The 17481-nt window shown below is 44.6% G+C and overlaps 1 protein-coding gene across 1 annotated transcript in view; it reads left to right on the forward strand.

Moving 5' to 3' along the window:
• Positions 1 to 17481, forward strand: part of LOC138638316 (inactive ubiquitin carboxyl-terminal hydrolase MINDY-4B-like) — a 134893-nt gene that overhangs the window by 69414 nt on the left and 47998 nt on the right. The window contains exon 5 of the mRNA XM_069727524.1: positions 5751 to 5870. Coding sequence (XP_069583625.1) covers positions 5751 to 5870 — 120 coding nt within the window. The remainder of the gene's footprint in view (positions 1 to 5750; positions 5871 to 17481) is intronic.

A 17481-nucleotide genomic window follows, 5' to 3' on the forward strand; every position in this document is an offset into this window, starting at 1 on the left:
TTCCGTCGTTCTGTAACGTCCCACGATGTAAATCCATCTGAAGGGGTTAACTTTTTTTACAAACAGAAGCTCTGCTAATGCAGCTGTGCTTCTGTCTGTAAAACCCCAGCGAATGAATGGAAAGTAGGTCAATGACCTGTATTTACCTTCAGTTGCGGTGAGGTGCCCTCTGCTGGATGTCCTCATATGAACTCGAGCGTGAGAAAATATTCTGAAAAGTTCCCAGGCTCGAGTTCATATGAGGACATCCAGCAGAGGGCGCCTCACTGCAACTAAAGGTAACCACAGGTCATTGACCTACTTTTCATTCATTCGGTGGGGTTTTACAGACAGAAGCACAGCTGCATTAGCAGGCTTCTTCTTGTAAAAAAAGTTAACCCCTTCAGAAGGATTTACATTGTGGGATGTTACAGAACGACGGAAGGTATGGGATATTGTTGTTTTTTTATTTTAACTTTGTTACAGGACGTGGGTCTTCAGGTGGATTACGAGAATAATAAAATATTCCAACAACCTGTCTATTTATTTCATTAAAAGACTTTGTAATAATGTGTGTGTGTGGTTTTTAACCATTTCATACTATTGGATTAATAATGGATAGGTGTCATAATTGATGCCTCTCCATTATTAATCTGGCTTAATGTCACCTTACAATGCCAAGGTGATATTAACCCTTCATTATCCCATATCCCACCGCTACATGGGAATGGGAAGAGGGCAGCACGGTGGCGCAGTGGTTAGCACTACAGCCTTGCAGCGCTGGGGTCCTGGGTTCTAATCCCACCCAGGACAACATCTGCAAAGAGTTTGTATGTTCTCTCCGTGTTTGCGTGGGTTTCCTCCGGGCACTCCGGTTTCCTCCCACATTCCAAAGACATACTGATAGGAATTCTAGATTGTGAGCCCCATCGGGGACAGCGATGATAATGTGTGCAAACTGTAAAGCGCTGCGGAATATGTTAGCGCTATATAAAAATAAAGATTATTATTATAGAGTGGCCAAGTGCCAGAATAGGCGCATCTTCCATTTGTGCCTTGGCTGGGGGCAGATGTTTTTAGCCAGGGGGGTGCCAATAACCATGGACCCTCTCCAGGCTATTAATATCTGCCCTCAGTCACTGGCTTTACCATTCTGGCAGAGAAAATTGCGCGGGAGCCCACGCCAATTTTTTCCGCGATTTAACTCTTTAATTCAATAGCTACAGAGCCCACATTTTGCACATACACACTACTAACATTAGTAGTGTGGAATATACAAAAAAAAGGATATGAGATGGTTTACTGTATGTAAACCATGTCTCATATCATGTCGGGTTTAGGAAGGAGAAAGCAAAAGCCAGAAATTGAATTACCGGCTTTTAAGCTATCTAGCGCTGTATGAAATATTAATATATATGTACAGTTAGGTCCATATATATTTGAACAGAGACAACATTTTTCTAATTTTGGTTATAGACATTACCACATTGAATTTTAAACAAAACAATTCAGATGCAGTTGAAGTTCAGACTTTCGGCTTTCATTTGATGGTATCTACATTAAAATTGGATGAAGAGTTTAGGAGTTCTAGCTCCTTAACATGTGCAACCCGGTTGGTAAAGGGACCAAAAGTAATTGGACAGATTAAATAATTTTAAATAAAATGTTCATTTCTAGTACTTGGTTGAAAACCCTTTGTTGGCAATGACTGCCTGAAGTCTTGAACTCATGGACATCATCAGACGCTGTGTTTCCTCTTTTTTGATGCTCTGCCAGGCCTTCACTTCGGTGGTTTTCAGTTACTGTTTGTTTGTGGGCCTTTCTGTCTGAAGTTTAGTCTTTAACAAGTGAAATGCATGCTCAATTGGGTTGAGATCAGGTGACTGACTTGGCCATTCAAGAATATTCCACTTCTTTGCTTTAATAAACTCCTGAGTTGCTTTGGCTTTATGTTTTGGGTCATTGTCCATCTGTAGTATGAAACGACGACCAATCAGTTTAGCTGCATTCGGCTGGATCTGAGCACACAGTATGTCTCTGAATACTTCAGAATTCATTCGGCTGCTTCTGTCCTGTGTCACATCATCAATAAACACTAGTGACCCAGTGCCACTGGCAGCCATGCATGCCCAAGCCATCACACTGCCTCCGCCGTGTTTTACAGATGATGTGGTATGCTTTGGATCATGAGCTGTACCACGCCTTCGCCATACTTTTCTCTTTCCATCATTCTGGTAGAGGTTGATCTTGGTTTCATCTGTCCAAAGAATGTTCTTCCTGAACTGTGCTGGCTTTTTTAGATTTTTTTAGCAAAGTCCAGTCTAGCCTTTTTATTCTTGATGTTTATGAGTGGCTTGCACCGTGCAGTGAACCCTCTGTATTTACCATCATGCAGTCTTCTCTTTATAGTAGATTTGGATATTGATACGCCTACCTCCTGGAGAGTGTTGTTCACTTGGTTGGCTGTAGTGAAGGGGTTTCTCTTCATCATGGAGATTATTATGCGATCATCCACCACTGTTGTCTTTTGTGGGCGCCCAGGTCTTTTTACATTGATGAGTTCACCAGTGCTTTCTTTCTTTCCCAGGATGTACCAAACTGTAGATTTTGCCACTCCTAATATTGTAGCAATTTCTCGGATGGGTTTTTTCTGTTTTCGCAGCTTAAGGATTACTTGTTTCACCTGCATGGAGAGTTCCTTTGACCACATGTTTACTTCACAGCAAAACATTCCAAATGCAAGCACCACACCTAAAATCAACTCCAGGCCTTTTATCTGCTTATTTGAGAATGACATAAGGAAGGGATTGCCCACACCGGTCCATGAAATAGCCTTGGAGTCAATTGTCCAATTACTTTTGGTCCCTTTAAAAACAGGGTGGCACATGTTAAGGAGCTGAAACTCCTAAACCTTTCATCCAATTTTAATGTGGATACCCTCAAATGAAAAGTGAATGTCTGAACTTCAACTGCATCTGAATTGTTTTGTTTAAAATTCATTTTGGTAATTTCTATAACCAAAATTAGAAAAATGTTGTCTCTGTCCAAATATATATGGACCTAACTGTATATGTGTCTTACTGACATATATATAAAGACAGTATATATGTTTTTATGATTTTTTGAGCACATGGATCCATTGTATGTCCGTATGTCGGTTTTGCAAGCCTGCGAGAAAATCTTGCAGTACGGATGCCATACGGATTACATACGGAGGATGCCATGCGCAAAATACGCTGACACACCCTGCCTGCGGAGTACTTACGGATCACCATTTTTTTACTTTTCTGGCGTATTACGGCCGTAAAATACGGACCGTATTTTTATACGCTGAGTGTAACGCCGGCCTAATTCAGAGTGCCAGTACATTCATTCCTCAAACAACCATTAATAACCTCGTTGATAGCGGTCAAGGCATGTAAGTGCGGGTATTTCTGTGTGTGAGGCTCATACTCAAGACTGAATAAATTGATATGTTCTGAAATGTTTCCATTTTTTTAAATAATTTGGACATTAATAACATGTGTATCGATTCTGAGATTCTCATAATTCCACAACTTTTTTCTTGATGTTGCAATGTAAACGTGGAGGAGTGCATATTTATGATGAAGCAGAAAGGTCTAATTACTGCACCTTGCCAATTAGCAACATGCTTGACAATTGGCAGTAATTTAATAGCCTGTTTAAACAGGAAGACCATGGTAAACAATGCGCACTGAACAATTTGTAATAGATTATTTAGTGCACATAGGCTGCCATTGTTCTCTGCAGTGCAGGTACTGCTTTCACAGGATGATGATCATTTAGACAAATCGAAAAATCATTTTACCTGACAAATGAGTGTTTTGATTGGCAGCCTGTTTACACTGCGTGATTTTTGTAAAGAATACTTATCTATATATATAATTGTCTAAGGGTTTTTCCGTCTGTCTGTCTGTCTGTCTGTCTGTCTGTCTGTCCTGGAAATCCCGGCTCTCTGATTGGTCGAGGCCGTCAGGCCTCGACCAATCAGAGACCGGCACAGCATCGACGTAGAAATACCGCGTCTCTGATTGGTCGAGGCCGCCAGGCCTCGACCAATCAGCAACGGGCACAGCGACGATGATGTCATAATGGTTGCCATGGCGACGATGATGTCATAAAGGTTGCCTCGACCAATCAGCGACGGGCACAGTCTGCCACGAATTCTGGAATCATCATTGTCCATATACTATGGGGACATGCATATTCTAGAATACCCGATGCGTTAGAATCGGGCCAGAATCTAGTATATATATATTTGTCTAAGGGTTTTTCCGTCTGTCTGTCTGTCTGTCCTGGAAATCCCGCGTCTCTGATTGGTCGAGGCCACCAGGCGACGATGATGTCATAAAGGTTGCCTCGACCAATCAGCGACGGGCACAGTCTGCCGCGAATTCGCCTCGACCAATCAGCGACGGGCACAGTATCGACGTAGATGTCATAATGGTTGCCATGGCGACGATGATGTCATAAAGGTTACCTCGACCAATCAGCGACGGGCACAGTCTGCCGCAAATTCTGGAATCATCATTGTCCATATACTACGGGGACAAGCATATTCTAGAATACCCGATGCGTTAGAATCGGGCCACAATCTAGTTCATGATAATCAGGCAGTGTAAATGCAACTTTAAAGAGGACCTTAACCAGTCTGAGTATGTTGAATTGGTCACTGTATGGAATAGTGACGGCAGAGATAAATAAAACATACTTTTTAATTTTTCATCTCCATTGTATTGATTTGTAAAGTTTAGATTCCAAATTTATTAAGACTAAGTGGGCATTGACAGAGGTTCGTCTCTGAGGGCATTGTCCTTTACCTCTGCATGGAAAAGCAGGAGAAATCATTCAAGGGGAAAAAAAACATGCCCCAGAAAATGACACAAGTGGTTTTCTCTGTGTGAAAAATTTAACAACAAACAGCCCTACTGTTTCCAGTAATATCACTGCCAACATCTTCTGTGATTACAAGCGGGGGAGGGGAGTAGAGTCATTACAAACATCTTTTGCAGCTCTCCTCTCACAGCACTGTCAGCACTGCTCTATTTCCCTCAAACCCACACTGACTACTGTCAGATGAGTACTGTAAGAAGTGTTGGTAATGACACACAGCTCTGCTCTACTCCCTTCCCTTGATTGTACTCACCAGAGGATCCATTCAGTGATATCAGTGCGTCATTACATGTCTCATACAGAAGAAGCCGGGTCTGACATTCTCTGGGGCGTATTTTTTTTCCCTGCATGACGTTTCTACTTATGATTGGGCAACGTCATGCAAAGGAATAGGTTAATGCCCTTATAGAAAAATCTCTTCTAACGCTTCCTTATTATTTAAATTATAATTTAAACTTTACTAGCTAATAACTGCACAATGGACACGAGAATTTTTAAAATATAGAAGCACATTTTATTCAGCTCTGCAGCCATTATTCCATCATGTGGCCAGTTCAACTTACTCAAACTGGTGGAAGGTTCTCTTTAAAAAAAAACTAAAACCTATTTTATCTCCTCAAAATCTTATGCTCAGTGTCTGCGTGATGCCATGATCTGCATGAAGTGGTCAGGAGTGTGATATGAAAAATATATGTGTAATAACTTCCAATTAGGCACATGGTCATTATAGAGAATATAACTTACAGCAGATGGAACAACATTGATCCACTGAAGGGGCAGAATTTATAATAAAAGGGGTTGCCCACTATTTTTTATTTATATGATTCCTATACTAATGTTTTATATATATTTTTAAGGCAATGAGGAAAATTCTGTTTGGAAACACATTTCAAACATTCAACTATGAATGGAAAAAGTCATTTTTCAAGTTTAGAGAGGCCTTTTCTGAACTGGCTTATGCCATTGAAGCAGAGAAGGTGAGTGACTGTAAATAAAAACAGAATAGATTTTACTATTACAAATAATGTACAGAAATAGAAATTAAACCATAAGTGGATATCTGAAAATGCTGTGACTTTGATATAATCGCCATGACACATTCCTAATGACCTGGCATTAATGGTTTGAATACAGAAATTCCACTGACTATAAAGCTATCATGGCTCAATGAAGGGTTATGTTTGGTTTTCTGGTCGGCCACCAGGGTTGAAGGGGTTAGAGGTTTGTCTACACCTGCTTCTACTGTCAACACCTATCTGGCATGAGAAAACATGAGATTGCACTCCGATGTCATCCGAGTGCAGTCTCATTTAGGCCGGTTTCACACGTCCAGATAATTCCGGTACCGGAAAAAAATCGGTACCGGAATTATCCGTGTCCGTGTGCCCCTACGTTTCTGTGGCACATCAGTGTGGCACACATGTGCCGCCCGTGTGCCCACTGGGTACCACACGCACCGTGCTGGGTACCACACGTACCAGCATCTGGTGCTGAAGCCGCGATTCATATCTTCCCTGCAGCAGCGTTTGCTGCAGAGAAGATATGAATAATAGTGTTTAAAATAAAGATCTATGTGACAGTAATGAATAAGCGGCTCCACCCCCCATGGGAGATGGAGCCGCATATTCATTACTGTAAATGAGCGGCCCCACGTGACCGCATACAGGAGAAGATGCGGCCAGAACAGGAAGCAGCGACAGCCAGCGAGGGAGCTGGGTGAGTATTTTCAGAACAACGGGGGGGCGCACAGGGAGTGGGGGGGCGCACAGGGAGTGGGAGGGCGGGGGGCACATAGATCTTTATTTTAAACACTATTGTTCATATCTTCTCTGCAGCAACCGCTGCTGCAGAGAAGATATGAATCGCGGCTTCAGCACCAGTGGGGGGGACAGTGCTAAATGTAGCGCTGTCTCCTGCACGGCACACGGACTGCACACGGACAACGTTCGTGTGCGGTACGTGTTTTACACGGACCCATTGACTTTAATGGTTCCGTGTAATACGTGTGCTCCCACGAACACTGACATGTCTCCGTGTTTGGCACACGGAGACACGGCCCGCAAAAAATCAATGACATCTGCACAGATGCATTGATTTCACTGTGTCTACGTGTGTCAGTGTCTCCGGTACGTGAGGAAACGGTCACCTCACATACCGGAGCCACTGACGTGTGAAACCGGCCTTACACGGACTCAAACTACGGAGAAGCTGGACTACTTAAGTGCTCCGTCTTCTCCTCACCTGTGATATGAGTTCAGCTCACACTAAGGTGACATTCAGTTCAATCTCTGAGCAATTGTCATTTACACAATTGAAGCCAATTCTCTCACATGAGAGAAACATCGCTCATGTGACTCCAGCTTTAGAGGGGTATTCTCATCTTCAAGATCCTTTCACAATATGTATTAGATGTAATAATAATATTAGCAAATACCTTCAATTAGAAAGATAGAGTTCTTCTGATTAGCTATGTCTCTTACCCCATGTGGAGGGTATTGCAATAGCTTAGGTATTCGTGATTACGACCATTAACAACCAACTAACTAAATGTTAGGTATAAAAGCAAAAATAGAGCTCACTACGCCAGCTGATCATCCAGATAGCCAAGTGCCTTGTAACCGGAGGGTGCTAGATCCAGCTGGAGCAGCACAGCAACAACAAAAGGAAGGAGAGGGAATGCAGCACAGATGGTAAGTATAAAAAAACTATTTAGTTAAAGCCATTAAAAAGAACAATGTCCAGGAAAAACATTAAAACTGAAGCATTTCTAGCAAAAAAAACGCCCTTAATGATACTATAGAGTATATACTATGATTAAGGGCGTTTTTTGCCAGACACGCTTCGGTTTTATTGTTTTTCCTGGACATTGTTCTTCTTAATGGATTGAAATAAATGTCACTATATGAGTGGTCATAACCATGGATCCCTAGGATACTGCACATCGGGTAAGTGACATAGCCAATCAGAAGAACTGTGTGTGACGCCCAGGAGACCGAGGTACCCAGCACCGGACCAATGGGGTCTGTCTCTTGAGGGAGATGTCACGGGTGGCTTGACCCGATGCTGTGGCCTCAGGCAATGCACAGTGTAAGGGGTATCATGAGGGAACAGGCACTTACTTGATCAGCAGCAGGTTCTCTCAGCGGTGATGATCCTGATCCTGGATAGATAGCTATTGTCCAAATGAAAGTCTGAGGCACTGAAACGTTTAACCAGTTTACTTCAACATAAAGGGATTTACAACCAGTCCTGTCACCGGAGTCTGTATGGGAACTCTGAGTTACTTTGACCCTGCCGGGGTCTTCGCCTCTTATTGTACGCAGTTTCTGTGTGGCCCTGCTGCTGTATGTGAACTGGCTGCCGGCCCAATCTGTCCCCTCCGGGTCCTGGTTCGATGGGCAACCCGAGTCCTTTTATCGGCTTACCCCCTCCAGGAGTACCGCTGAACTCTGTGTCTGTTGCTGCGTCCGGCCCTAGTGAAGCTGATGTCACCTCACGTTTTTCCGGTTGCTGTATTATATATAATGAATACAGCCACGGATCCGGTATCCGTCTTTGCGCCTGTTCTGGGTAGTGATTAATGCTACCCGGTTCTCACAATGTCCTTTTTCTGTGTCCCTTTTCTCCTCAGGCCGGTGATTTGGGCCTGGAAACCGTCATAGGGCTGTTAGAAATTCAGCTGTATGACCTCTCACTTTCAGCTCCTTAGCCCAACTGCCAGTTCTTTTCTCAGACCAGAATGGATCAAGGGGAGTCTCTGGAGCTCCCCCTTCTGGCCGGAGGTGGTAGTGCAGTCTTGCTATTTTAGTATTTGTATTTAGTGTCAGTAACTATTTTTGTGGCAAATACCCCTAGGGGTGCCACATTCCCCCTTAGTTAAGAACAGTACTCCGGGACTGTGGGCCGATAACATTTTGAAATAACAATTAATATGTACAGAGTCTTAAAAATGAAAAGTTACAAAAAACCACTCAAGGAAACAAAAATAGAGTTCTGTAAAAAGTCACTTCAAATAGCGTCCGTTAATACAGTTCTATCCTTGAAGGTACTAGGAAAGGCACTGCACTTTGTGTCCAGGAATTTAGTTCCATTTTTCCAACGGAGTTATCAATATAAAGTCTAAAGAAAGTTCAAAAAGAGCAAAAAGCAAAGTTCAAAAAGCAGTCTTTCCGGAGCTTTCATTTAGTGCCTCCGGGCTGATAAAAAGTTCAAGAATATGCAAGAAGTTCATACAGACAAGTCTCTGTAGGTACTGGGCTTAAATGTTGCAGAATGATAACAATGACTATAGTTTTATAGTTGGTAATCCGCATACCTGGCCGGTAATTGACCCCGGGTACTATGCTGTGATCTACGTAATAGCGGTGTCTCTTCATGTGGTGTACTACTGTCTACTGCGGATGTAGTATCTGCCCGCTCTACTAAAGATAATTCCACGACTATGGAGTTGGCAAGTCCACCGTGAATGGGTTGAATAACTTCTGGTTCTGGCTGGACAACTTCTGGCTCTTTCAATGCTTCCGGACACAATTTAAGATTGTCTCTTGACACTAATACAGATGTTAAGCCTCCGTTTTTGCTAATGAGACACATTTTAGGATTATCCATTCTTGTTGGTAAAACTGTGTAGGGTACGGCTTCCCACTGATTGTCTAGTTTATTGGTTCGACGGTTTCTCTTGAGCACTTGGTCACCCGGTCTTAATGGGGTCGCTAGAGCATTCTGGTTGAAAGTTCGCTCTTGTTTTTTTCTAGTTTGCTGAAGGCTTCTTTCCACACTCTCTTGCACTTGGCGATACTGCTTTTGCCGTATGATATCCCAATTGGAGTCTTGAACTTCTGCGTCTGGTTTCAGACTTCCCATTTCTAAATCGATTGGTAATTGGCCGGGTCTTGCACGCATAAGGTAAGCTTGGGTGCAGTTGGTGGAGCTCACCGGGACATGATTATACAGATCCACCAAGTCAGGCAATTTCTCTGGCCATTGATTCCTTTCTATCTCAGGTAAAGTCTTTAGTAGGTCTATTACAATATGGTTCATCTTCTCGCATAAGCCGTTTGTTTGTGGATGATAGGCCGTCGTCCGGATCTTTTTGCAACCATACATATTACAGAATTCTCTGAAGATCTCTGATTCAAAGGCTGTACCTTGGTCGGTGAGAACCTGTTCCGGATATCCATGGGGTCTACAAAAGTACGTTTGGAACGCTTTGGCTGCTATTTTTGCTGTCAGATCTTTACACGGGTACTACTACCAAGAAGCGTGAATAATGGTTCACGATGGTCAAGGCATAGACATAGCCGGACCGGCTTGGTGTCAACTTCACGTGGTCTATGGCTACAAGTTCAAGTGGTTGTTTGGTGATAATGGGCTGCAGTGGTGCTCTTTGGTTCTTTTGATCGTTTCTTCTGAGGTTGCACGGGCCACAGTTTCTGCACCACTGTTCGATTGATTTTCTCATCCTGACCCAATAAAATCTTTCTCTTAGAAGTACTTCTAACTTTTTCCAACCGAAGTGACCAGCACCATTATGGTAAGCTTCGAGGACCATCTTCACATCTTGTTTAGGCACGATAATCTGCCAAACCAATTCATGTGTTTTCGGATTGGTGTACCTTCTACAGAGCTTCCCTTGATACAGGAACATTTTGCCTCTCTCTTTCCAGAGTTGATGCGTCTCTTCTGCGGCATTCTCATCGAGATATGCACTTTGCTCAGTCAGCAGTTCCTTCACCAACTTCACAGCCAGATTGCTGTCTTGGGTATCAGCCCATCTATGGTGTGCTAACGGATTAAAATTCACCTCTTGTTGTTTCTGATAGGTACTTGACTGATGATGTTTTGCCTTGGGATGATGGAAGGCTGGTAGTTCAATTTCTTCAAGCTCCCCCGTTTCTTCTTCTACATCTCTCAAGTGTGGCATCCGGGATAGGGCATCGGCATTTCCATTCTTGCGACCTGCTCGATACTTGATTATGAAGTTGTAATTAGATAACCGGGCTATCCATCGCTGTTCTAACGCACCTAATTTGGCTGTGTCCAGATGGGTCAACGGATTGTTGTCAGTATAGACAATAAATTCTGCAGCGGCCAGATAGTGTTTGAAACGTTCAGTCACAGCCCAAACTACTGCCAGTAGTTCCAATTTGAAGGAGCTGTAATTTTCTGAATTTCTTTCAGTTGGCCGGAGCTTTCTACTTGCAAAGGCGATGACTTTCTCCCGACCTTCTTGCTTTTGTGACAGCACCGCTCCTAGTCCCACATTACTAGCATCGGTGTAGAGGATGAAAGGCTGATGGTAATCTGGGTATGCCAGAACCTCTTCTCCGGTTAGTGCCTTCTTTAAATGTTCAAAGGAGTCTTCCCTTTCGTCGTTCCACTGAAAAGGAGGGTTTCGGTTTGAAGGTTTCTTCGTCTGCCCTACCAAGGCGTCTTGCAAGGGTGCTGCCAACTTGGTAAACCCTTTTATAAATCTGCGATAGTAACCCACCAATCCCAGGAATTGCCTCACTTCTTTTGCGTTGGTAGGTCTTGGCCAATCCCTTATGGCGCTTATTTTCTCGGGATCCGGTGCTACTCCCTCCGAACTCACGATGTGTCCCAGGTACTGTACCTTTGGCTTGAGAAGGTGACATTTGGATGGCTTGATTTTCATGCCATACCTGGATAAGGCTTCGAACACTTCTGCCAGGTCTTTTAAGTGTTGTTCGTAAGTCTTTGAGTAGACGATCACATCATCTAGGTACAGGAGGACGGTCTCGAAGTTCTTGTGTCCAAGGCAGCATTCCATCAGCCGCTGGAAGGTACCGGATGCGTTGCAGAGTCCGAATGGCATGCGATTAAATTCACATAGACCCATTGGTGTGGTGAATGCCGTCTTTTCCTTATCTCGCTCAGCCACAGGGACTTGCCAATACCCGCTTGTTAAGTCTAAGGTGGAAAAATAATTAGCAGATTTCAAAGCAGTCAAGGACTCTTCTATCCTAGGCAAGGGGTAGGCGTCTTTATGGGTGATGTTATTAATCCGCCGGTAGTCTACGCACATTCTCATGGTTCCGTCCTTTTTTTTGACAATCACTAGAGGGGCCGCCCAGGGGATACAGCTGTCTCTTATTACCCCGGCCTGTTTCATCTCTCTCAGCATATCTTTTGCACATTGATAGTGAGCGGGCGGTATGGGTCTATCTCTTTCTTTTATTGGGGGATGGTCAACGGTGGGGATTGTGTGTTCTACCCCTTCTATCCGTCCGAAGTCCAATGGGTGTTTACTGAAGACTTGTTCATATTCCGTCACTAGCCTATACACCCCTTGTTTTTGATGGGTAGGTGTTGAATTTATGCCCACGTGTAGCTGTTGGCACCAATCTTCCAATTCTCCGTCTGAGCCGTTGCCTTCCACCTGACAGGTTGGTTCTAAGGGCTCAATGGTTGTGATGGCGTTGTTGTCAACAGTATATAGCTTTGCCACTGTAGCATACCTTGGCAAAGTGACCTCTTCCTCTCCACAGTTCAAAAGTCGTACCGGCACTCGTCCCCGGTGTACCTCGACTACCCCTCGTGCTGTGAGTATAGTGGGCCTGCTGTCGGTGTACACTGGTTCTATTAAGGCTTGATAATCTCGTCCCTTAGTACCAACGGCTGCTCTACACCATACCAGCATTTCTGTTTTTGGTGGGATTACAATAGACGTTGGATCACTTACCCTCACACTGCCGATTTCTCCACCTGCAACTTCTACCTGTTGCCTTAACATCAATACTTTTATTTCCCTCCGGAGAACTCTCTGCTGGCAGGATTGGGCAGTTTCAGCAATTTGCTGTAAGACAGAAATAACTTCGGACAAGCAGTTCTCTAACACATTCATTCCTATCAATACAGTTGGTTCACAGTTCCGCCGGTCAACATCAACAACAATTATACCCTGTTTCTTCAATTCTACTTTACCAATCTTTATGGTCATCTCCCTGAATCCTAGTTTCGGTACCAACTTACCATTACTAGCCCATATATCTAGTTCAACATCAGAGGGCCCTTTATCAATATCTGCATCAGCCCAGTACCTCTTATAAAGGATATACGGTATAGATGAAATCTGGGAACCTGTGTCCAGCAAAGCGTTGAGGGGAATTCCGTCCAGCACAATAGGGATAATGGGTCGTCCTCCGATGTACCTGTTGTGCCAGGGTGTTGGGCCTTGAAAGTTCATTCCTGCGAAGCGGCCCGCATTCCCAGGGGATTCCCGTTTAAATCACAATCTCGTGCAAAGTGGCCTGGCTGCTGGCAACGGCGGCAAATGGGCTGTCCATCCGGTTGGTAGCGGTCGCGGGGTCGTCCTCTCCATGTCGGGTATCTCCGGGGTCTCATCCATGGAACATCCTCTCTACGGTTTGCCAACTCCATCTTGGGTCCTCTCATCTCCTGCATGGTTTTAGCCATTGAAGCAACAACATCAGTTAAAGAGTCAAGCTTTTGTTGAAGAGCCTCATTAGTACTGGTCCCGAGGGGCTTAGCAATGGCCCCGGACATAGCTGATGTCACTGGCAATCCCTGTTGTTGAGGTGCCTCTGCCATGGGTTGTGCAGGATCCTGATCCCGAGGTGCCTCTGCCAGCTGGAGACGTATAGCGCTCTCCTTTAATTGGGCAAATGTCAATTCAGGGTTCTTAAAAACAAGCATGCTCACATGCCCCCGGTGAGAAGGGGTGTAGAGTCCCTCAATAAATTGATCTCTTAGCAGTTTATCCGCTCCGGTGTTAAAAATGGGTTCAGCCAGTGTAAGTGATTTAAGGGCTTCCTGCAGGTTTAAGGCAAAGTCTCTCACGCCCTCATTAGCTTTTTGTTTGCAATTAAAGAATCGTACTTTAGCTTTGCTGCCGGCAGTGGTTTCAAATGTAGCTTTTAATCCAGCAAATATGCGTTCAACAGTGCCTTTTAGATCAGCTGCCCGTGCTGTGACTTCTCGCTTAGCATGGCCACTTAACTGCATCATCAGGAGACTAACACGCTGAACTTCACCCACGGGGAACATGTCAAAATGGGCCAGCATCTTTTCTCTGAAATCGTCAAGGGTATTAGGCTCACCTTCATACATTGGAAGCCACGGGCCACCCGGGGTATATGGCATCAGCACCGGCATGATGGGCGCCACTCCTTGCACTGCTGCGCTACCGGACTCTCTATCGACACTCTGTCTTTCAGCTGCATTAGCATCGCCGGGTGCTGCGGCGTCTCCGTGCTGCGACATACTGTGCCCCCTTAGTTAATCCGGACCCTTCCGGTCCTCCGCTTCCGTCGGGATAGTGTAGATTCGTTCCGCTGTGCAGCAGGATTGGTTTTCCCCTTGCTCTGACGTCAGAGCGCTCAGCTTGGTGCCGCCCACAATGACACGCCCCCTGCTGCTCCCGCCCGCCACGCGCTCTGTAATGGCGGATTCTGAAGTTTTTCAGTCAGACTGGGGCTCAGGTAATGGCGTAGCTCAATTAACAGTCTCGTGCCTAACGGTTATGAGGTGATGGCGGCCATCTTTACTCCATTATAACCAATGGGGAAAAGTCACTTTCAATAGTTTTTAATGGGAAATGGAATTTTCTTTAATAAAGTCAATTTTCAAGATTTTTCATCCAAGTTTTCACAGTTTTGGGCTCCAATCACGGCACACAATACCCAGTATACAGGCTGGCTGAATCCTGTTCGTGACGCCAATTGTGACGCCCAGGAGACCGGGGTACCCAGCACCGGACCAATGGGGTCTGTCTCTTGAGGGAGATGTCACGGGTGGCTTGACCCGATGCTGTGGCCTCAGGCACTGCACAGTGTAAGGGGTATCATGAGGGAACAGGCACTTACTTGATCAGCAGCAGGTTCTCTCAGCGGTGATGATCCTGATCCTGGATAGATAGCTATTGTCCAAATGAAAGTCTGAGGCACTGAAACGTTTAACCAGTTTACTTCAACATAAAGGGATTTACAACCAGTCCTGTCACCGGAGTCTGTATGGGAACTCTGAGTTACTTTGACCCTGCCGGGGTCTTCGCCTCTTATTGTACGCAGTTTCTGTGTGGCCCTGCTGCTGTATGTGAACTGGCTGCCGGCCCAATCTGTCCCCTCCGGGTCCTGGTTCGACGGGCAACCCGAGTCCTTTTATCGGCTTACCCCCTCCAGGAGTACCGCTGAACTCTGTGTCTGTTGCTGCGTCCGGCCCTAGTGAAGCTGATGTCACCTCACGTTTTTCCAGTTGCTGTATTATATATAATGAATACAGCCACGGATCCGGTATCCGTCTTTGCGCCTGTTCTGGGTAGTGATTAATGCTACCTGGTTCTCACAATGTCCTTTTTCTGTGTCCCTTTTCTCCTCAGGCCGGTGATTTGGGCCTGGAAACCGTCATAGGGCTGTTAGAAATTCAGCTGTATGACCTCTCACTTTCAGCTCCTTAGCCCAACTGCCAGTTCTTTTCTCAGACCAGAATGGATCAAGGGGAGTCTCTGGAGCTCCCCCTTCTGGCCGGAGGTGGTAGTGCAGTCTTGCTATTTTAGTATTTCTATTTAGTGTCAGTAACTATTTTTGTGGCAAATACCCCTAGGGGTGCCACATACAGTGGGGCAAAAAAGTATTTAGTCAGTCAGCAATAGTGCAAGTTCCACCACTTAATAAGATGAGAGGCGTCTGTAATTTACATCATAGGTAGACCTCAACTATGGGAGACAAACTGAGAAAAAAAATCCAGAAAATTACATTGTCTGTTTTTTTAACAATTTATTTGCATATTATGGTGGAAAATAAGTATTTGGTCAGAAACAAACAATCAAGATTTCTGGCTCTCACAGACCTGTAACTTCTTCTTTAAGAGTCTCCTCTTTCCTCCACTCATTACCTGTAGTAATGGCACCTGTTTAAACTTGTTATCAGTATAAAAAGACAACTGTGCACACCCTCAAACAGTCTGACTCCAAACTCCACTATGGTGAAGACCAAAGAGCTGTCAAAGGACACCAGAAACAAAATTGTAGCCCTGCACCAGGCTGGGAAGACTGAATCTGCAATAGCCAACCAGCTTGGAGTGAAGAAATCAACAGTGGGAGCAATAATTAGAAAATGGAAGACATACAAGACCACTGATAATCTCCCTCAATCTGGGGCTCCACGCAAAATCCCACCCCGTGGGGTCAGAATGATCACAAGAACGGTGAGCAAAAATCCCAGAACCACGCGGGGGGACCTAGTGAATGAACTGCAGAGAGCTGGGACCAATGTAACAAGGCCTACCATAAGTAACACACTACGCCACCATGGACTCAGATCCTGCATTGCCAGACGTGTCCCACTGCTTAAGACAGTACATGTCCGGGCCCATCTGAAGTTTGCTAGAGAGCATTTGGATGATCCAGAGGAGTTTTGGGAGAATGTCCTATGGTCTGATGAAACCAAACTGGAACTGTTTGGTAGAAACACAACTTGTCGTGTTTGGAGGAAAAGGAATACTGAGTTGCATCCATCAAACACCATACCTACTGTAAAGCATGGTGGTGGAAACATCATGCTTTGGGGCTGTTTCTCTGCAAAGGGGCCAGGACGACTGATCTGGGTACATTAAAGAATGAATGGGGCCATGTATCGTGAGATTTTGAGTGCAAACCTCCTTCCATCAGCAAGGGCATTGAAGAGGAAACGTGGCTGGGTCTTTCAACATGACAATGATCCAAAGCACACCGCCAGGGCAACGAAGGAGTGGCTTCGTAAGAAGCATTTCAAGGTCCTGGAGTGGCCTAGCCAGTCTCCAGATCTCAACCCTATAGAAAACCTTCAGAGGGAGTTGAAAGTCCGTGTTGCCAAGCGAAAAGCCAAAAACATCACTGCTCTAGAGGAGATCTGCATGGAGGAATGGGCCAACATACCAACAACAGTGTGTGGCAACCTTGTGAAGACTTACAGAAAACGTTTGACCTCTCTCATTGCCAACAAAGGATATATTACAAAGTATTGAGATGAAATTTTGTTTTTGACCAAATACTTATTTTCCACCATAATATGCAAATAAATTGTTAAAAAAACAGACAATGTGATTTTCTGGATTTTTTTTTCTCAGTTTGTCTCCCATAGTTGAGGTCTACCTATGATGTAAATTACAGACGCCTCTCATCTTTTTAAGTGGTGGAACTTGCACTATTGCTGACTGACTAAATACTTTTTTGCCCCACTGTATGCTACAATTCTAATTGGAGGTATTTGCTAATATTATTATTATTACACATACTACATATTGGGATAGGATCTTAGAGATGGGAATACTCATTTAATCACTCTGCCCCCAGCAAAACGTAAAAAATATCACCTTGTCTACAAAACTCCAGGTAGAAGACTTTGTAGGATAAGGCCTCCTCAACTGATTCCAAGAAAGGGGCTCTGAAGGGCCCCAGCTCATTGCCTGCAGGAATGCCCACTAGTGGGACCACCAGTGATTTGCATATTATTGCCATCCTGTAGATGTTCATGTTGAATTTTAACCCTTTTGCTACTGCAGGAAAATGCTGCTACTAGGGGCACCAGGCAGCGGCTTATTCCCCTATCCCCGCTAAGAACATGTAGATGT

This window comes from Ranitomeya imitator, chromosome 5, assembly GCF_032444005.1.
Source record: "Ranitomeya imitator isolate aRanImi1 chromosome 5, aRanImi1.pri, whole genome shotgun sequence".
NCBI classification, from domain to species: domain Eukaryota; kingdom Metazoa; phylum Chordata; class Amphibia; order Anura; family Dendrobatidae; genus Ranitomeya; species Ranitomeya imitator.